This window comes from Carcharodon carcharias, chromosome 7, assembly GCF_017639515.1.
Source record: "Carcharodon carcharias isolate sCarCar2 chromosome 7, sCarCar2.pri, whole genome shotgun sequence".
Classification (NCBI taxonomy): domain Eukaryota; kingdom Metazoa; phylum Chordata; class Chondrichthyes; order Lamniformes; family Lamnidae; genus Carcharodon; species Carcharodon carcharias.
Genome location: NC_054473.1, coordinates 79,423,381 through 79,444,587, shown reverse-complemented (window position 1 = coordinate 79,444,587; position 21,207 = coordinate 79,423,381). Strand labels below are relative to the sequence as shown.

General features: G+C 44.4%; 1 protein-coding gene across 3 annotated transcripts in view; it reads right to left on the bottom strand.

Moving 5' to 3' along the window:
• Positions 1 to 11,145: 11,145 nt before the first annotated feature.
• LOC121279933 (DDB1- and CUL4-associated factor 1-like) overlaps positions 11,146 to 21,207 on the bottom strand; it is a 93,038-nt gene continuing 82,976 nt past the window's right edge. For all 3 annotated transcript variants that reach the window (XM_041191507.1, XM_041191509.1, XM_041191508.1), the window contains one exon: positions 11,146 to 14,522. In XM_041191507.1, the coding sequence (XP_041047441.1) occupies positions 14,464 to 14,522 (59 nt within the window). In that variant the 3' untranslated portion in view covers positions 11,146 to 14,463. The remainder of the gene's footprint in view (positions 14,523 to 21,207) is intronic.

The window sequence follows — 21,207 nt, the reverse complement described above, 5'->3', positions numbered from 1 at the left end:
TCCAGTGGCAGCGACCTCTTTCCCTTACATTTGCATGCCATGAATATTCATTAAATCACAACTTCTCCAAATTAAGGCAGGCCTTCAAGATTAAGTCAATGGCAAATGGGAAACTTGTGCCGCCTGATTTGCGACCGGTTAAAGATGGCGTGCACCAGGTGAGATGGTCTGTTCGGATCCTCGGTGAGCAGTTGTCTTTGTTGAGCACTGAGGAAAAGGGAAAGGCGAGAAGGAGGACGTTTGTGGGTCTGAATGTTTGACAGCGGCAAGGGCAAAGTTGGGGGGGTGGTTGGTGGTCAAAGTGATGGCAAGTTGAGGATGTAATTTCACTGCAGGTGGAGAGGAGTAGGAACAATGTGGGGGTGGGGGGGTCCCAGCAAGTGATTGAACTGCAGGAGGAGGAAGGTGGGAGCAATGCGGGAGTCTCAGGGGGTAATTGGACTGCAGGAGGAGGGGGGTGGGAGAAATGGAGGAGGGGGTTCCAGGAGGCAATTGGACTGCACGAGGAGGGGGGTGGGAGCAATGGGGGAATCTCAGGTAATTGGACTGCAGGAGGAGGGGAGTGGGAGCAATGGAGGAGTCTCAGGGGGTAATTGGACTGCAGGAGGAGGGGGGTGGGAGCAATGGGGGAGTCTCAGGGGGTAATTGGACTGCAGGAGGAGGGGGCTGGGAGCACTTGGGGAGGGGGTTCCAGGAGGTGTTTGGGCTGCAGGATTGGGGGAGGAGTGATGGTAGTGTTCCAGGGGGTGACTGGACCTTCCATAGGTGACCTATCCTTTCAAATTTGCAACTTTAGTTCCTCAGCTGTCTGACGTGGGCCCAATTTTAACCCTGTGTAAGTCAATGGGAGTTTAAAAATTGGGCTCAGTATTGAATGTTTGCAGCATCTTCATTCCCTGCAGCATTCACATTTCTTTCTCTGTTGTTTTTTTTAAAACAATTGCCTTGTTCAGAGATCTGCTTCAGTGCTGGAAGAGTTAATGAAACATGGTCTCATCTTATTATAAACCCAGGAGTGGGACGTAGTTGGTGGTGGTGGGGGGGGGGCAGTGGTGACAGCTGAGAGGCTCAAGACATAGTCCTCCCTCTCTCCCTCCCAGCCTCCTCCAGTTGTATTGTAAATAAAAAAGGCCTGCTCTGGGATACTGTTGGCAGCCTCCTTTGTGTTAAGCGGCCTGAAGAACAATCTGGTTCATCTGTCTCTCACACAGAGGGCCGCTGGGACTCCAGCCACTGGAGCTGCTCATGTTTCATTCTAAATATGGTTGACTGCAGTCCCCCACCTTCCCTACAACAAACACACAAACACACACACAAATGCAGGGGTTACAGGAAGGGACTCAGACAATGTGCCACACATTGCCCTGCAGTACACTCCTCCTTCAATAATGCTCCATTCTGCTTCAATGAATAACCCATTCAACCCCCAACAATCTCATTCTGTTTTCAGGAAACACACAGCAAGAAACCGCAGTGAGGATAAGAGTTCGCTTCAGAAGATTCACCTCACAGACAAGGCGCTTTTGAATCAGGCTCATCGCTGTTTCACTGTCCTTGATTTTGATGTGGGAATTTAAAATATAAGTGCTCGAAAGCAGCGTGCAATGCAATGGCAATGGGGGGTGTCAGGCAGGGGGGTGTGTGTGTGTCTTGTAGAAGGAAACCCCCTAACCAGCCCCACCCCCATCCCCCACTCGCACCGACTTCATTATCTTTCACATTTCAGCAGTTTATGCTTCAAGCAATGACCTCCTGCTTGCCAATGTGACAGATCCAGAAAGAATCTGACAAGATCCGATTAGAGATGTTTGCTCCCTGACAGCAAAATAGCTGGTTGGAAATATGTCAACCTTCCCAGGATGCACTGCTGTAACGAGAAACAGGACAAAATGGCAGCTCCTCACATGAGAGAGAATCAATCCATGGCAACCAATGGCAGGGACTCAAAGCGAAGGACAACCTCTGTTATAATTTTCCAATATGTCAGAATAAAAACAGCAATGGCTCTTGCGAGTCTTTGTCCAATCCCATAACATTGTTTATTTAATCCTTAAGGAGCCACTTGGCAGCCATTTTGTTCAGGAAGCTGAAGAATCAGCCGAGTGACCAAGGTGTAAACTGTGGCTAATGTTGCTGGGGATTCAGGTCCACCAGCCTGAATTAATTTATCCTGTGAATGCAGTTCTGTTGGCTCCTGAACAGGGAAGGAATAGGTTAAGATTTTGTCGGCAGACTCAGTTCTTGAAATCCTGCAAAAGAGTGAGTTATAAATTTAGTCCTTGGCATCTTCATCTGTGGAAAGGCCCATCCAACTGATGTTTACTGATAAAGAATTTGTGTTTATAATGCACTTATCGCATCTGCAGGACATCCCAAAGTGCTTCCAGACAATTAATTATTTCCAAAGTGTAGTCACCATTATCTGGAAAAAGCTGCTGGACATTCACATAAAATAAGAACTCACAAACCGCAAATTAATGAATAGTTAATCAGTTTAAGGTGTTGGTGGCTGAGGTTGAACTCTTGGCCAAGTCCCTACTCTTTATTTTTGTCTACAGGTAACTGGAACCGAGGTCTAACGCTGGCACCTCTGGCACTGCAGCACTCCCTCAGTGCCTTACTGAAGTGTCAGTCCGGGCAACGTGCTTCAGTCTGTAGTGAAGTTTTATCAGAGACAGACTGGCTCCTTTGGAAAGATTCGCCTGGGAGCCGGTGGCCACTGGGTCACCGATAGAGGAAGTGGAATGGATCTAATGGCGGGGGCAGGGTGTGTTACTCAGCACAGAAACAGGTCATTCAGCCCATCTAGTCTAATTAACCCATAACATTCTCAGCCCTTTCTGTTTTGGAGATTTGAACTTTATTGTGTTCTCGCATGCATACTTATATAGAACTATTAGAAAGGAAATGCACAAACACAGGAACAGAAAGAGGCCATTCAGCCCCAAGAGTCTGTTATGGCATTCAGTTAGATCTTGATTGATCTGTATCTTAAATCCATTTATCTGCCTTTGCTCCATTGATAACTTTACTTTTTCAAAATCTGTTGATCTCAAACTTGGGTCATTTCAATTGACTTGAAGAATCCACAACTTTTTGAAGGAGAGAGTTCCAGAGTTCCATCACTCTTTGGACTGGATTTTCAGGGAGTCTTGGAGACTCCAGGGATCTTTAAGAATGGTGGGCGGGACCTGGGACAACCATTTCTGACAGCTCCTATCTTTGCTGGGAGGAGGGGGGTAGGAATTGGAGGGCTGGGGGGAGGGGGGTAGGAATTGGTGGGGTGGTGGGGGCGTGTCGGGTGGGGTGGTGGGGAACAGAGGAGTGTGACTTCCACATGTAGGGCCCTGAACTCAGCAGGGCTATTTTTGCTGGAGCAAGTGCCTCATCCCGTAGTGTGAGAGTTGTGAATTTTTAGAGTAGATATACTTGAAGGGTGGATAAGGACTGTAGAACTGTTAAGCTGTCAAGTTATTTAAGTGGCCAGCCCTTTAAAAATTGAAAGAAAAACGGCCTGCCTGTGTCTGGGAGAGTTGAAAAAGATCTGTCCTAGCAGTTAGTTGACATAACCCTGAGTGTTAGCATTACAGCATAATGTATGCTTGGCTGCTTTCCACAACCAATCTTTTATTTTATTCATTAATGGGATGTAGGCTTCACTGGCTAGGCCAGCATTTACTGCCCGTCCTGGTGGAAGGGTGGGGATGTTAGTTCACCATTTGATTGACAGCTCAGAAATGTTATTAAAGGATTAGCTGTCTTTGATGCATGGTTATGAATACAAATGTTTATTTTTATAAGGGATTAAGTACTTGTGGGAGTTTCAGTCTATTGAACGGGCTTTCATGAATAGGGTGTTTGTTTATTATAGTGAAAGCTGTAATAGATATTTAGAACTTTATTTTATCTCAACATGCCACCTGAGGTCTGCCCATGGGGTATATAAGGACAAAGGGAGTTGTGTGGGAAGCATGAGTTGGCATTGTTGACAAAGCGGCTATAAGGGGCCATGGGGATGAGTGGTAGGTCATGAATTGGCACTAAGTTGGAATAAGGGCTGTAAGGGGCTATGGAGATGATCTTGAGCTGGCACGAACTAGCACTAAGTTGACATTGGGGCCATAATGAGCCATTGGGGATGGGCGTAGGGACAGTAGCATGTATGGCCTGGGGAGAGGTTGGGGATGGAGAGGAGGGGTGAGGGGTGAGGGCTAGAGGGCCTAACATTTAAGAGAACAACTGGGACAAAGTTCCAGGGAACTGAGGCAGATCTTTTGGGCAATCCCTGTGCCGCCTCTGATCTGCATCCTGGGGTGGCAGACCTGACTCCACCCCACACCCAGGCACTCTCCCCAGAGCGAGGATCCTGTCACTCAGGGCAACTTTTCCCGAGGCAGCTGTGCCAAGCCGAGAAATTTCCCAACTCAGATACCCAACTTGGGAGCAAAAATCTGGCCCTTTGTATGAAGAAGCGTTTCCTGATTTCACTCCTGAAAGGCCGAGCTCAAATTTTAAGGCTGTGGCCCCTTGTTCTGGACTCACTGCCAAACCTTTTTATTATTTTGAATGCCTTAATTAGACCGCCACTTGATCTTCTAAATTCAAGAGAATTCAAATTAAGTTCATACCTAACTTAATTTTTACAGATTGTTACAATCCCTGTGGGGAACTGCAAACCAAATTAACCAAATTTACTGAATGAACCCCAAATGAAGAAATTACCAATAAGATTCCGCTTTTTGAACAAACAGACGAATGATTTTCAAGTAAAAAGGTGAATTTTACTTTAAAATAATTGACACAACAAAGATACAACCCACAAGCATTTGCTTCACTCCCTGCACAAATGTGGCATCACGTAGCTACACAGTTCCACAATATGCCATTCTTTATTCATGCAGGGTTGATCAGGAGTCCTATCCGACAACAATGTTCACCTTTGAGTTTCAACGGTCTGATGGCTGATCTTTGACCTTAGCTCCACTTTCCTACCCATCCCATGATTCCCTGAGAGACCAAAAGCCTGCCAATCCCAGCCCTAAATATATTCAACGATGCAGCATCCACAACCCTCTAGGGTAGAGAATTCTAAAGATTCACCACTGTTTTGAGTGAAGAAGTTTCTCCTCATCTCAGTCCTAAATGATTGGCCCCTTCTTCTAAGACTGTGCCCCCCACACACCCACCCACCCCCCCCCCCACCCCCACCATGTTCTAGATTCCCCAGCCAGGGGAAACAGCCTCTCAGTGTCACCCCTGTCCAGTTCCTTCAGAATCTTGCATTGCAACAAGCAGCCTGATAACACAGAGGCAGTGGAGGGCTTGAGAGAGGTGGCGCAGAGATACAACTGGGTGTCAGCAGTGTGCATGTGGAACCTGAGATGTTTATGGCTTATATCACCAAGGGGCAGCATGTATACGTGAAACATGAGGGGGCCAAGGATAAGTCCTTGGAGGTCTCCCAAGAGAATGATAGAACCATGGGAAGCCATCCCAGGGGCTTCTCTGGCTATGGTGGAATAGGTAAAAATGGAATCAAGCGAGTGGAGTTGCAACCAGCTGGACAACCGTGGAGAGGCATTGGAGGAGGATGGTGTGGACAACTGTGTTAAAGGTTGCAGACAGGTCGAGAAGGACAGGGAGGAATATTTTACTTTTGTCACAGTTACACAGGATATAATTTGACTTTGATGAGAGCTGTTTCAGTAGTGTGGTGGGGGTTGGGGACAGTGCATTGCAGGGTGGGTGAGCCTCATGGGAGAGGTTCAAACATGGAGCTGTGGGCAAGGTAGGAATGGATTTGGAATGATCAAAGACTTGAGAGGAAAAGGAAGTTAAAAATGGAGCAGTAGGTTGCAACCATGGAGGAGTCAAAAGGAGGGAGAGGAGGGGGAAATGGTGGCAGATTTGAAGGGGACAGTACCTAATGAGTGAATCATTCACAATATCAGCTAATATGGGGACCAAGATGGGATGTTCAGTGGTCAGCAGCTTAGTTGGAATGGAGATACGGGAGGAGTAGATGAGTCTCATTGATAAGATCAGCTTGAAGAGGGCCTGAGGAGAGACAAGAAACTGGAGAAAAATGAGAGATCAGGGCTTGAATGGGAGATATTTTAAGGAAGTTTGGCCTGGTGGGCTTGGGGAGCCAGATGCAGCTGATCAGACGGCCTCGATCTTAGTGGTAAAATCCATGAGCTACTCATACTTGTGGTTTGGGGTGAGGGTTGAGCAAGCAGGGGAGAGGAGTTTAAGACCGTTTATAGGAAAGAAAAGAAGAGAGGGGCTGAAGTTTGCATTCCACGGTGATCCTAGAATAAGGAAGAGTTTTGGCAGAGGACAGTAAGGGTCCGATAGTGTTTTAGGTGATCCAGCCAGATCTGAAGAATGGCTAAACCAGCCAGCAGCTGTAAACATTGAAGTCTGCATCTCTTAGAATCTAGGAATTGAAGGTTGGGCTATGCCAGGGGTGGGGTGGGGGGAAGACGATCAGGGTGGGAGATAATAAATGTTTTACAATGTTTTTGCAAGGGGCAAAATCACCTTCGTCAGGAGGATGTGGATTGAAGCCCTATTTCACATTTAAGCCCAAATTCTAGGGCGACCCTCCAGTGGAGTTCTGAAAGATTCTTGCACTGCATTTCAGATGAAACAGGAATATGAGTAGCCTGTTCAATCCTTCAAACCTCTTCTACCCTTCAATTAGATCATGGCTGATTGTATTTCAATCTCATTTAACTACCTTTCAACACTATCCCTTGATGCATCTACCTAACAAAAAATTACTGATTACAATCTTGAAAGTTTCAATTTGACCTCTGAAATCCACAGCCTTTGTGGGGGAGGGGAGAAATAAGAAGAGCTGCAGATTTCTGCTGTCTGTTCCATTGTACAATTTTATTTATTTTTAACAAAAACAGAATTACCTGGAAAAACTTAGCAGGTCTGGCAGCATCGGCGGAGAAGAGTTGACGTTTTAAATCCTCATGACCCTTCAACGGAACTGAGGACTTGAAACGTCAACTTTTTTCTTCTCCGCCGATGCTGCCAGACCTGCTGAGTTTTTCCAGGTAATTCTGTTTTTGTTTTGGATTTCCAGCATCTGCAGTTTTTTGTTTTTAATTTATTTTTATCTGTTTCATGGTGCACTGAATACATATTGTACATCAAGATATGCTGTGTACACTCATTCATCTATCGTAAATTATCTATTTCTGGGTCTCTGGAATATGACCAGGAACATGGTCCCTCTCAAAGTCAAGCCAGTCCTGTTCTCTTAGTTTACCTCCTTTGCCCCAAAATGTTGCTGGTTAAATTTGACTGCTCCGAATCACAAGCTCCCTCACCAAACCCATTAAATTTGGCACCAGCTCATCTTGCTACATACACCCGAAGGGTAAGACTGACAAGGCCATATTTTTCAAGTCAAAAGTGATCACACTGTGGGGTTTAACCCTAATTACTATTTCCTGCTAAGCACCTTAGGCTGTTTTACAATGTTAAAGATGCTATATAAATTAAAGTTGTTATTGTTAATTTGGTCATCTGGACTCAGTTTCTGAGCAATACGTGTGTCCACTAAAAGGAAAAGTAAGTTAAGCAGAATTCTGTACAAAAGGCGTGCCTTAAAGAAGGAACCATACCTCCCCTGATAAAACACTTGAATGTGGAAGATCCCTGCTGTGCAAGAGTGGTGGTAGGGGTAGTACAATTATGTTCATTGCCCCGATCCTGCTGATAATCCAGAGTTTCCTTGAAGAAAGTATTGTGTGTAGACATTTTGCAAGAACTGGATCATACAGGGAGCATTCATCACACAAGCGAATGCACTGAAGGTGCTCAGAAAACTACTCACAATTAAGAGTCAATGGATTTTGAGGAGGCAGTGAGAGGTCCCAGCTGAGCCAGAAGGTGGTGAGTTCAAACCTCATATTAGAGATTTAAGCATATAATTCAGGCTAACACTCCAGTTCAGAACTGAAGGAATTTCTGTGCTACCAGAGGTGGTGCTTTACAGAAGAGATGCTCAGGCACAAAAGAGACTGTGGCATTATTTGGAAGAGCAAGGAGCTCTGCCTAGTGTCTTGGTCAGTATTTATCTATCAACTAATATTAAGAAAACACAGATATTTGGTCATTATCATGTTAAAGGGAAGATGGTAGCAAAATGGTAATGTCATTGGACAAGTAATCCAGAAGGCCCAGGCGAATGCTTTGGGGAACACAGTTTCAAATCCCACCACAGAAGCTGGTGGAATTTAATTAATTAATAAAATCTGGAATTGAAAGCTAGTCTCAGTAATGGTGACCATGAAACTATCATCGATTGTCATAAAAACCCATCTGGTTCACTAATGTCCTTTAGGGAAGGAAAATCTGCTGTCATGTGTCTCCAGACTCCCAGCAAGGTGGTTGACACTTAACTGCCCTCTGAAATGGCCGAGCAAGCCACTCCATTCAAGGACAATTAGGGATCGGAAACAAATGCTGGCCTTGACAGTAATACCCACATCTCATGAAAGAATAAAAAGTTGCTGTTTGTGGGGAACTTGCAGTGCATAAGAGGAAAGGAAGAAGCAAGAGTGGCAGTATTCATTAAAAACATTGCAGAGGATTTCCTAGAGGGGTCAAGGACAGAATCCATTTAGTTAGAGTTGAGAAAGGGGGATCATTACACTACTGGGTGTATTCTATAGGTAACCTAGATGAGATGTAAAAACTAGAGAGTAGTGTTAATAAGGAACTTGAATTATCCTAATATAGACTGGGATGGTAACACTGTACAGGGCATAGAGGGGGAAAAAGTGTATTCCAGAGAATTATCTTGATCAGCGCATTTCCAGTCCATTGAAGGAGACATTGCTGAATATGGTTCTGGGGAATGAAGTGGACCAAGTGTCAGTAGGAGAACATTTAGGGGAGTGATCATAATATCACAAGGTTTAGGTTAGCTATGGAAAAGACAAGGAGCAATTCAGAGTAAAAATAATTAATTGGAGGACAGCCAATTTCAATGGGGAGAGTACAGATTTGGCCCAGGTAAACTGAAATCAAAGATTGGCAGGCAAAACTGTTATTGAACAGTTACCTTTAGAGAGGTGATGGTTCAAGTATAATCAGGGTACTTCCAATGAGGGGGAAAGGTAGGTCCAAAGTCAGAGCTCCCTGGATGATGAAAGATGAAGCAGAAAAAGGGTGCATAGGACATATGTCAGATAGTTAACAAGCAAAAACCAAGCTGAATACAGAAAGTTCAGAGGACGTGAAAAGGAAATGAGAGGCAGAGAGAGATTATAAGAGACTGCCAGCCAACATAAAAGGGAATCCAAAAGTCTTTTATAGTCATATAAATAGTAAAAGGGTAATAAGAGGAGGGGTGGGATCAATTAGGGACAAAAAAGGGAGTCAGAAGGCATGGCTTAAGTACTAAATGAATACATGTCTTGTCTTTACCAAGAAGGAGATCCTGCTGAGGTCACAGTGAAAGAGGAGGTAACTGAGATACTGAATGAGCTAAAAATTGAACAGCATTTATTAGAAAGGCTGATTGTGCTTAATAAAGTTTCTAAGTCAACAGTACCAGATGGAATACATCTAAAGATTCTGAGAGAATTAAGGATTGAAATGTGGAGGTACTGGTTGTAATTTTCTAATCCTCCTTAGCTCCAGGGAGGGTGCCACAGGACTGGAAAATTGCAAACATTATTTTCTTGTTTTACACTATAGGCCAGTCAGTTTAATCTTGGTGGTCAGAAATTTTTAAGAAATGATAGTCCCAGACAAAATTAACAGTCACTTGGTCAAGTGTGGATTAATTAAGGAATGCCAACAAGGATTTGTTGAAGGCACATCATGATTAAGTTTTTTGATGAGATAACAGAGATGGTGATGAGGGAAATGCAGTTGATGTGGTGTATATGGCCTTCCATGAGGCATTTGATAAAGTGTCACATAACAGGCTTGTCAGCAACATTGAAATCCGTGGAATGAAAGGGACAGCATGGATACAAATTTGGTTGAGTGACAGGGCCAGAGAACAGTGGTGAAAGGTTGCTTTTTGGAGTGTGGGGAGGTATACAATGGGGGCTCCCCAGGGATCAGTACTGGGACTGTTGCTTTTATGACTTAGATGTGGATATACAGGGCGCGGTTTCAAAATTTGTAGATGACAAAACCTGAAAATATTGCGAACTGTGAAAATAATGAGACTTCAAAAGGACATAAGGCTGGTGGAATGGTTAGACATGTGACATGAAATTTAATACAAAGTATGAAGTGAAATATTTGTTAGGAAGAACAAGGAGAGGCTATATAAATAAAAGGATTCTAAAAGGGGTGCAGAAAGACACACCTGAGGTATATGTGCACAAATCGTTGAAGGTGGTAGGGAAGGCTGAGAAAGTGATTAAAAAGGCAAATAGAAAACACAAGAAAGTTATGGTGAACCTTTATAAAACACTGGTGTGGCCTCAACTGGAGTAGTATTCAATTTTGCGTATTTGCACTTTAGGATGTACAAGCTTTAGAGAGGATGCAGAAAAGATTTAAGAATGGTTCTGGTGAAGGACTTCAGTTATGTTCAAGGCTGGAGTTTTTCCCTTCAGAGAAAGCAGAGGTGTGCAAAATAGTGAGGGATCTAGACAAAGGTAGAGAGAGAAATTGTTTCCATTAGCAGAAGGATCAAGAAACAGAGGACACGGGTTCAAGGCGATTGGCAAAAAACTCATTAGTGACATGAGGAGAGTATTCTTTCCCCATAGCATGTGCTTAAGATCTGAAATGTGTGGCCTGAGTATGGTGGAGGCAGGTTCAATTGTGGCTTTCAATAGGGAATTGGATAGCACCTAAAGAGAAAACATTTGCAGAGCTATGGGGAAGTGGTAAGGAAATGGACTGGCCGAGTTGTTCTTGCAGAGGGATGGCACAGGCACGAGAGGCCAAAGGGCTTCCTCTTGTACCGTAGCCATTGTATGATTCAAAAAGGCTGCCAGGTTTCCTACATTACAACAGGAAATATACTTATATAAAATATAGTATTGAATTGGCTGTAAAATGCTTTGGGACATCCTGGGACTGAGAAAGTTGCTGCATGAATACAATTCTTTCTTCCCTTAAAATAGAACAAAAAAGTCACAAACACATGGATGGACTCTGATTGCGTAATCTTTATTCTTTTGATTTCAGTAATAAAAATATTTCAGCTAAATTCTGTACAAGGCCTAATATTGTTTTTACAGTTTCCTTTTTGTGCTTCGTATCATAGGCTCGTAAATTACAAGAAGATGCACAAAAAAATTTGAGACACCTCTGGAAAGGTAATCGCAGTTCCAGTCCCTGCTTGTCTTTTTTTCACTCACTGACAAGCTATTCATATTTCTTTCTTTTTTTAATATATATAAAAAAGGACTTTGAAAATCCATTGGTAGAGGTGTATTGCCACTAACAGTCCACATTACGGCTGGGCAGTAGCACAAGTTACTCTGTACCTGTCAACCAGATCCAGCAAGAACAAATGGAAAAATAACAAAAGTTTCTTTAAAAAAGCACCATCCTTGACATCACGTGCCCGGGCACAGTCCATGCAACCAGCATTTCCTGTATTCTAGCACCACTTAGTGGCAGATACTTGTATTAGGGCCATCATTTGGCTTAATCGTCAGCAGCTACTGTCAGGGGAACAAAGGCAGAGGGCTAAAGAATTAACCCTTTGTTATTAACAGGGTTTTCCTGTGCCCTTCTTGACAAGTTACTTCAGTGGTACTTTGACCCGCATCCTTACAAGCCCACAAACAATAACGGTATGCCAACAAGATTTAACACACTGCTTTGAATCTGTTCCAAGAGGAACACACACGGGGGCTTCAAAAAAATTATTTATTTGAAACATGCCTGCCTCAAGGCTGGCTAGTGCTGTGCTCACCCCACTCAGGGTAAGAGTTTCCAGATCAATGATGATTGCAAGCACATTTATTAAAGTGTTAAGATCTACTGGGGCTGTGTCTTTCCTTGGAGAGTTTTAAGCTCATGAGATAGAAGACAGCACTGGGGATGTGGAACACATTCCACTTCAGGAATTTAGAGTGAGCATCAGGCACTCATAGGTCATATTACATCACAGGTTAGAAACAGGGTAAAGCTCCCTTATTCACTGTCCTGTACCCAGTCCCAGGGCAGGTCCAGCATCATTTAAATACAGAGAAATGATCCCTCTAAACTGTCACAAGTGCATCAGCCCCAACCCGAGGTACGTCCTACAACTGGACGTTCAACAGCCTCAGGCTCTGCAACCTGGTCATTGATGACCAGATCCCTCAATGTCAGTAGCCCTAGGTCCCTTATTCATTAGTTTCTCCTGTTTGAATTTCGTGAACCTGGAGGTTTGGAAAGAGCTGCTTTAAGCACTAATGGGCAATTCCTAAATCAGAACACCCAGATTTTGTACAATGCAGATACCTGCCCAACTGCAGTGTGACATTACCACATCAGCCACTTACGCAAGACAACTAAGCAGGCCTCATGTGTCCATCTCCATCAGTAGAAAGATGGAGACGTTCCAAAAAATCCACTTTATATAGGATTCTGACAGCCAGGCAAGAGTGACTTTAAACACTGCCACCTAAGAGATTAGAATTCAGATCTCAGATGAAAAGCCAGTTTGTGTTCCACTAAGCACACCCCCCTCTCCAACCCCCAAGATACATGATAATTTAAATATACAGAAGAGACATGTCAGGCACTACGTCCAGGTCAGATACTTATGGTGCTTACTCAAACTTGTGCTAAAATCTGCAACAGGATTGCTCAGGCCTCGTATTCTACCCTCTTCTAAATGTTGTTTGCACACAATGCTCGATTACCATACTGGCCCAGAGTTCATTAGATCACAGTCACTCACTGCTTAGATTGGCACCAAACTTCATCTCAATTCTATTCCCAGATGGTAGGAGGGGAGGGGAAACCTCAAACAGGCAGGGCAGTAATCTAAAAACTACGGTCATTATGTCAAAATTTCAGAGACTTGGATGCAGTCTTGATTGTTGTAAACCACAGCTAAGGTCTTTATCTAGAAGTGGAAAAGGGTTGACAGAGAATGAAATGTGCTTAAAAGAATATCCAGGGACAACAGCAAGGAACTGTAAAATCAGAAAGCAAGAGACCCACTGAATTTTAGTATCATGAGAAGATCACAGTCACTTAAATCACTGGAATAAGGGGAGGTTTTATGTTATCAAGAGATACTCATATAGAGGTACATTACAATTCCTTGAGGAGACTCCTCTATGGCTCTGGCTGCCTGTTGTAAGGTTGGTAAGATATGAAACCCTGCTACAGGTTATAGTATAGACCTTTTACATTTGGGACAAGTCAGCCCACACGGATGGAATGGAAACCTGCTCCCTTTGCATGAATTGAGCTATGTTTAATCTCTGCAAAAAAGGACCATTAGCCAGCATTGCCATTTAGAGAAGCTACAAAGATGACCAGGATACAAAAGGTTAACAGTAACCCCTACTACACCAGAGCGCCTCTCCTAATGTTAAGAGAATAATACTGCGTATTGCAGTCACATTTAACACACGTTCTACATGACTTGTAATCTCCCTACAAGCAGTGGAAATGAGAACGAGACTAGCATCCCTCTCCCTTTTCAGCAGGTTGAAGCTAGGCGAGGGTGTGCCTGACCCTGAGCAGTGGGAAATGCTGGGACACAATTGCTTTGCGTACTTGTCACATGAAAGTTTGATTAAAGGCGATCATTTATTGGCACATCCGCTGCCTCTCAGCATCCTGATTAATTTATCAACACTTATTGTACCCAGGAGGCCACAGCAACTAAAGCACAATCTATATTCTGCAACACCGATTGAGAGGCTCTCTCATGTTAAAATGTGAGCAGTAATGAGATGCATTGAGCAGAGCACTGAGTTCAGGCCAAAAACTTTACCCGTGGCATGAAAGGTGGAAAATTATGGCCCATCTCTTAATTCTGACCTCTCTATATATGGTTCTCTTTATAAACCTTCCACTTTTTTAATATATATATATGTACACACACACATATAAACAAATGTCTTTTAGAAAATCCATTAAAAAACTGTTCTCCAATTTTTTTTTTTAAAAAATGCACTGTCTCTATCCTGTGAAGCTGCTAAGGTGTGAATGGCAGACCTTACACAACCTCGCTGCCTCTTAGCCACTGAGGCAAGATTATTCCACAGCTCCACAGCCCGCGGGAGCTGACCAGTTTTTGTAGCCACATACAACTTGATGAGAAAGTTACAAGTGGATTGATTATTTTTTTTTGCTTCTTTCTCCTCGTGTGCGCGTGTCAGGGCTGAACTCACGGTCCCTGAAGTAAAACATTCTTCATTACTCTTGCTATCCTCTGCTGCCTCCACCAAGGGGGCATTCCTCACGCCTGGACCTTGATTCTTGCCAGGTCTAAAGATCCAGCTGGTGGCATCATTCATTCAGGGACAGGATGATATCATCTTCCAAGTCAGAGTTATCTGTGGTATCCGCTGGATAAAGAAAGCAGGAACATTAGTCACTATTATGGCAGGGCCATTTACAACAAAGGATTCAAAATAACATGGACATTTAGTTACAAGTGGAGTTTCACCAGATCAGGAGTTAGCTGACTGTTTGCACTGGGGCATTTCTTATTCAAATCTCCTGAAGCCACTGACCTGTAAGGAGTAGCATCCACACATGCGAGGATGTAGTTGCAGTGCTATAATAACCCACAGCATTCAAAGAAAAAAGCATTTATATTATGAAGGAGATAATGAGTGTTTTAATGTGATGTTTATTCACACCCCTATCTACACGCTTTGCAATATTTATTTCAAATTCAGTGATTCACTTTAATAAACCAACTGATCAGTGAGAATCGAACTGGATTGAGAGAGACTGAATAGTTTCCATCAGACTGAACGTTTGCTTTCAGTGAGCTCGGATCAGCAGAAAGATCATCAAACAACAAAACTTTCCCTTTCATTAACACAGTGAAACATTCCAGAAGAGGCTAGGGGCATTGAATACTAAGCAGGAGCTGCAGGAATTGTGGTGGTGTCTGGAGACTTGGTCAAGCAGTTGATTTAGAGGTGACTTTTGAAGGTGGGGAGCAACGTAGCCAAATGAGGGAGTTAAGGGGGAGAATGCCAGAACACAGGGTGTGATGGAACTGAAGAATGGGTAAAAGAGAAGGCAGAAGGTGCATCTATGTTTAAAATCATCATGGAGATAAGTTGGGGTGAGAGGGATGGCAACAGGGTCTGTGATGGAGACTGAAGATAATAGCATCTGGCTTGCCAATAGTTAGTTGGAAGAAATTTCTGCTCATGTAGTACTGGATGTCAGACATGCAATCTAATAATTTTTAGCCAGTGGAGGGGTCAAGAAAGGTGGAAGTGTGGAGCTGTGATTCTTCAGTATACATGTGGAAAACACCATGTTTTTGATGATGTCATTGAGGAACAACATGTGGATGAGAAACAGGAGGCTGCCAAGGATAGTTCCTTGGTAACACCAGAGGAAATGGTGCAGAATGGGAAGAGAAGTTGTTGCAGGTGATTTTCTGGCTAAGACTGGATAGAATAAGACCAGGTGAGTGCAGTTGATCCATCCAGATGACAGTGGAGAGTTGCTGGGGCCAAATTAAATGAAAGGTTAAAGGCTAGGTAGCTGGGAATTTGAGAGCTCTGTGGTAAATGACTTAGGGGAAGAGTATTTTCCATGGCTGTACACAGAAAGAAGTGGGTTTGGGAGGATGAAGGGGAATGCAGATAACGATACAAGGCAACGATCAGATTGCCTTATCAGTGATAGTTATGATGAGAGTGGAAAGGCTGAGAGAGTTCAGAGTGAGGGGATAGCCACAGAAGAGAGTTTATATGGAAGGAGAGATTTAGGGAGTAAAGAGAGGCAGTGAACTTAACAAGGGTTGCGATGGAGGCTGAAATGACCCAGGATGAAAAGTCACTCAATGCAGAGGCCAAGGTGGGAACTCAGAGACGATCACAATGACACATTCGGAGTGGTATTTGGCCGGCGGGGGGCGCGCGCGGTGATCTGGGGGTGTTGGGGTGCGTGTGATTTGTAACAGCAGCAGAGTGGAGATCACCCTGAATTTGATCAGTGGCAATATCTGACTTGGGAATGAAGAATAGCAAATTCTGCAATCCACAGCACTAATATCCCTCACCATGGGCACAAAATGCAGAAGAAAAACATTAGACCAAAAATGTAACCACTTTGTTAAAGGTGGTAAAAACAAAAAAACTGCGGATGCTGGAAATCCAAAACAAAAACAGAATTACCTGGAAAAACTCAGCAGGTCTGGCAGCATCGGCGGAGAAGAAAAGAGTTGACGTTTCGAGTCCTCATGACCCTTCGACAGAACTTGAGTTCGAGTCCAGGAAAGAGCTGAAATATAAGCTGGTTTAAGGTGTGTGTGTGGGGGGCGGAGAGATAGAGAGACAGAGAGGTGGAGGGGGTTGGTGTGGTTGTAGCGACAAACAAGCAGTGATAGAAGCAGATCATCAAAAGATGTCAACAACAATAGTACAATAGAACACATAGGTGTTAAAGTTAAAGTTGGTGATATTATCTAAACGAATGTGCTAATTAAGAATGGATGGTAGGGCACTCAAGGTATAGCTCTAGTGGTTTTTTTTTTTGTCTCCGGGCTCACTTCTTTGGGCAGGAGTCCTCTCCCAGTTCAACGGATCCTTTTACCCATCTTCAATATTCTCCCTCCACCTGGACCCCTCCCTCTGGATTCTTACCTTCTCTCGATCTTTTCATTGAGAACTGTCGGCGCGACATTAGTCGTCTCAATTTCTCTGCTCCTCTCACCCATTCTAACCTGTCTCTCTCTGAACTTACTGCACTCCATTCTCTCAGGTCCAACCCTGACATTGTCATCAAACCCGCTGACAAGGGTGGTGCTGTTGTTGTCTGGCGCACTGACCTCTACCACGCGGAGGCTGAGCGTCAACTCGCAGACACTTCCTCCTACCTCTCCCTGGACCATGACCCCACCACTGAACATCAAGCCATTGTTTCCAGGACTGTCACTGACCTCATCTCCTCTGGGGATCTCCCTCCCACAGCTTCCAACCTGATAGTTGCCCAACCTCGGACGGCCCGCTTCTATCTCCTACCCAAAATCCACAAACAGAACTGCCCCGGTAGACCGATCGTCTCAGCTTGCTCCTGCCCCACAGAACTCATTTCTCGTTATCTTGACTCCCTTCTCTCTCCCCTTGTCCAGTCCCTTCCCACCTACATCCGTGATTCCTCTGACACCTTACGTCACATCAACAATTTCCAGTTCCCTGGCCCCTACCGCTTCCTCTTCACCATGGACGTCCAATCCCTCTACACCTCCATCCCCCACCAGGATGGTCTGAGGGCCCTTAGCTTCTTCCTCGAACAGAGGCCCGAACAATCCCCATCCACCACTACTCTCCTCCGTCTGGCTGAACTTGTTCTCACGCTGAACAATTTCTCCTTCAACTCCTCTCACTTCCTCCAAATAAAAGGTGTGGCTATGGGTACCCGCATGGGCCCCAACTATGCCTGTCTCTTTATGGGGTATGTGGAACATTCCTTGTTGCAGTCCTACTCCGGCCCCCTTCCACAACTCTTTCTCCGGTACATCGATGATTATTTCGGTGCTGCTTCATGCTCTCGTCAGGACTTGGAAAAATTTATTAATTTTGCTTCCGATCTCCACCCCTCCATCATTTTCACGTGGTCCATCTCTGACACTTCCCTTCCCTTCCTTGACCTCTCTGTCTCAATCTCTGGTGATAGACTGTCCACCAATATCCATTACAAACCCACAGACACCCACAGCTATCTCGACTACAGCTCCTCACACCCCACTTCCTGTAAGGACTCCATCCCATTCTCTCAGTTCCTTCGCCTCCGTCGCATCTGTTCCGATGATGTTACATTCAAAAACAGTTCCTCTGACATGTCCTCCTTCTTCCTTAACCGAGGTTTTCCACCCACGGTCGTTGACAGGGCCCTCAACCGTGTCCGGCCCATCTCCCGCGCATCCGCCCTCACTCCTTCTCCTCCCTCCCAGAAACATGATAGGGTCCCCCTTGTCCTCACTTATCACCCCACCAGCCTCCGCATTCAAAGGATCATCCTCCGCCATTTCCGCCAACTCCAGCATGATGCCACTACCAAACACATCTTCCCTTCACCCCCCTTATCGGCATTCCGTAGGGATCGCTCCCTCCGGGACACCCTGGTCCACTCCTCCATCACCCCCTACTCCTCAACCCCCTCCTATGGCACAACCCCTTGCCCACGCAAAAGATGCAACACCTGCCCCTTCACTTCCTCTCTCCTCACCGTCCAAGGACCCAAACACTCCTTTCAAGTGAAGCAGCATTTCACTTGCATTTCCCCCAACTTAGTCTACTGCATTCGTTGCTCCCAATGTGGTCTCCTCTACATTGGAGAGACCAAACGTAAACTGGGCGACCGCTTTGCAGAACACCTGCGGTCTGTCCGCAAGAATGACCCAAACCTCCCTGTCGCTTGCCATTTTAACACTCCACCCTGCTCTCTTGCCCACATGTCTGTCCTTGGCTTGCTGCATTGTTCCAGTGAAGCCCAACGCAAACTGGAGGAACAACACCTCATCTTCCGACTAGGGACTTTACAGCCTTCCGGACTGAATATTGAATTTAACAACTTTAGGTCGTGAGTCCCCTCCCCCATCCCCACCCCCTTTCTGTTTCCCCCTTCTTTTTTTTTTTCCCAATAAATTATAAAGATTTTCCTTTTCCCACCTATTTCCATTATATAAAAAAAAAACCCACTAGAGCTATACCTTGAGTGCCCTACCATCCATTCTTAATTAGCACATTCGTTTAGATAATATCACCAACTTTAACTTTAACACCTATGTGTTCTATTGTACTATTGTTGTTGACATCTTTTGATGATCTGCTTCTATCACTGCTTGTTTGTCGCTACAACCACACCAACCCCCTCCACCTCTCTGTCTCTCTATCTCTCCGCCCCCCACACACACACCTTAAACCAGCTTATATTTCAGCTCTTTCCTGGACTCGAACTCAAGTTCTGTCGAAGGGTCATGAGGACTCGAAACGTCAACTCTTTTCTTCTCCTCCGATGCTGCCAGACCTGCTGAGTTTTTCCAGGTAATTCTGTTTTTGTTTTGTTAAAGGTGGTGTTGGATTAAAATATTGGCTCTAGACATTTCCACGAAGAAGTAGAAAACTGCACAGAATTGTATTGAGTTTTGTGAGAATGGCACTTGGAGAGCAAATTCCAGATGGCAACATGGTGTGTTGGAGTAAATGTGAGCTTTGTGCCACCAATTCACTGACACTGTATACTGCAAAGGCTAGGAATGTGCTCCATATACTCAAGGGCCTCCTGGTGGTTGGCTTCAGGAAGTGCCCTTGAGTATGTGCAGTGCCGGGTTGAAAGCTAGGACATTCAGCTGCCCAACAATGCTGTACAGGATTTAGGTGTCAGCCGTGACTCATTCAATCTGAGAAGTTGGAATCCCATTGCAGAGAACTGAGCACATGATCATACTACAATGCATCCTGAGGGAGTACTGCATTGTCAGGCAGATGTGCACAGATGCCAGTCTGTTCTTTCCCCTGGATGTAAGAGATCTCATGGCAGTATTTCAAAGAGCAGGGGAGTTTCTCCCCAGTGTCTTGGCCAACATTTATCCCTCAAATCATCATTAATAGAACAGATTATCTGCTCATATTTCTGTGATGTGCATGAATTAGATGCGGCATTTCCCTACATTACAACAATAACTATATTTCAAAAGAGTTAATTGGCTTTGGGACATGCTAAGGTTTTGAAAGACACTGTTCAAGGAACTTACATGGAAAATGTTGGCATAAAAAATTAGGAAGTGAATTTGGAAGGCAGCTCTTAACTCTCTGGACTAGAATCCTAAAATTGTTAGTGCAGAGAAAGAGGCCCATTGACTGCACGAGTAACTCAGCTGGTCCCCCCTCTTTTATCCTTTCCCCATAGTCCTGGCAATTATTTCTCCTCAGGTGTTTATTCAATTCCCTTTTGAAAGCCACGATTGAATCTGCCTCTATCATACTCTCAGGCAGTACGTTCAATATCCTAACCACTTGCTGAGTAAAGAAGATCTTTGTTGTGTTTCCATTAGCTGTTTTGCAAACAGCTTAAATCTGTGTCCTCTGGTTTTCAACCCTTCTGCCAATGGCAACAGTTTCTCTCCATCTACTTTGTCGAGATTCCTCATGAGTTTGAACACCACTATCAAATCTCCTCTTAATCTTCTGAGGAAAACAATCCCAGCTTCTCCAATCTATCAACCTAATTGAAGCCCCATCCCTGGAACCATTCTCGTAAATCTTTTCTGCACTCTCTGAAGCCCTCATATCCTTCCTAAATTGGGCACAACAGCCCAGTTGCAACCAAACCAGTGTTTTGTAAAAGTTCACTTCCTTGCTTTTGTACTTGTCTCTTATTTACAAAGCCCAGGATCCCATATACCTTATTATTCACTTTCCTAACCTGCCCTGTAGCCTTCAACAATTTGTGTACATTTACCCCCAGGTGTCTCTGTTCTTGCATCCCTTTTAGAATTTTACCCTTTATTCTATTGCTTCTCTTTGTTCTTCTTGCCGAAATAAATCATTTTGCACTTCTCTGCATTAAATTTCATCTGTCACGTGCCTGCCCATTCCACAAGCCCATCTATGTGCTCTTGAAGTCGATCACTATTCTCCTCAGTTCACAACACTTTCAAGTTTTGTGTCTTTACAAATTCTGAAACTGTGCCCTGCAAACCCAGGTCTAAGCCATTGATCTAGATCAAGAAAAGCAGTGGTCCTAGTACTAAGCCCTGGTGATGCCCATTGTATACCTTCCATCAGTCCAAAAAAACCTGCTCACCACAACTCCTTGCTTTGTCACTCAGCCATCTTTGTACCCATGCTGCCACTGTCCTTTTTATTCCATGGGCTTCAACTTCGCTGGCAAGCCTCTTCTGCTGGGCTTATCGTTACAGCCTTTTTTGAACAAGTGTGTACATTTGCAATATGGTACCATCCCTGTGATTTCCACTTGCTTCCCTCAGCATCCTCAGATACTTACCATTCTCTCCTGGTAACTTATCAACATTTAAGTATAGCCAGCCTTTCTATT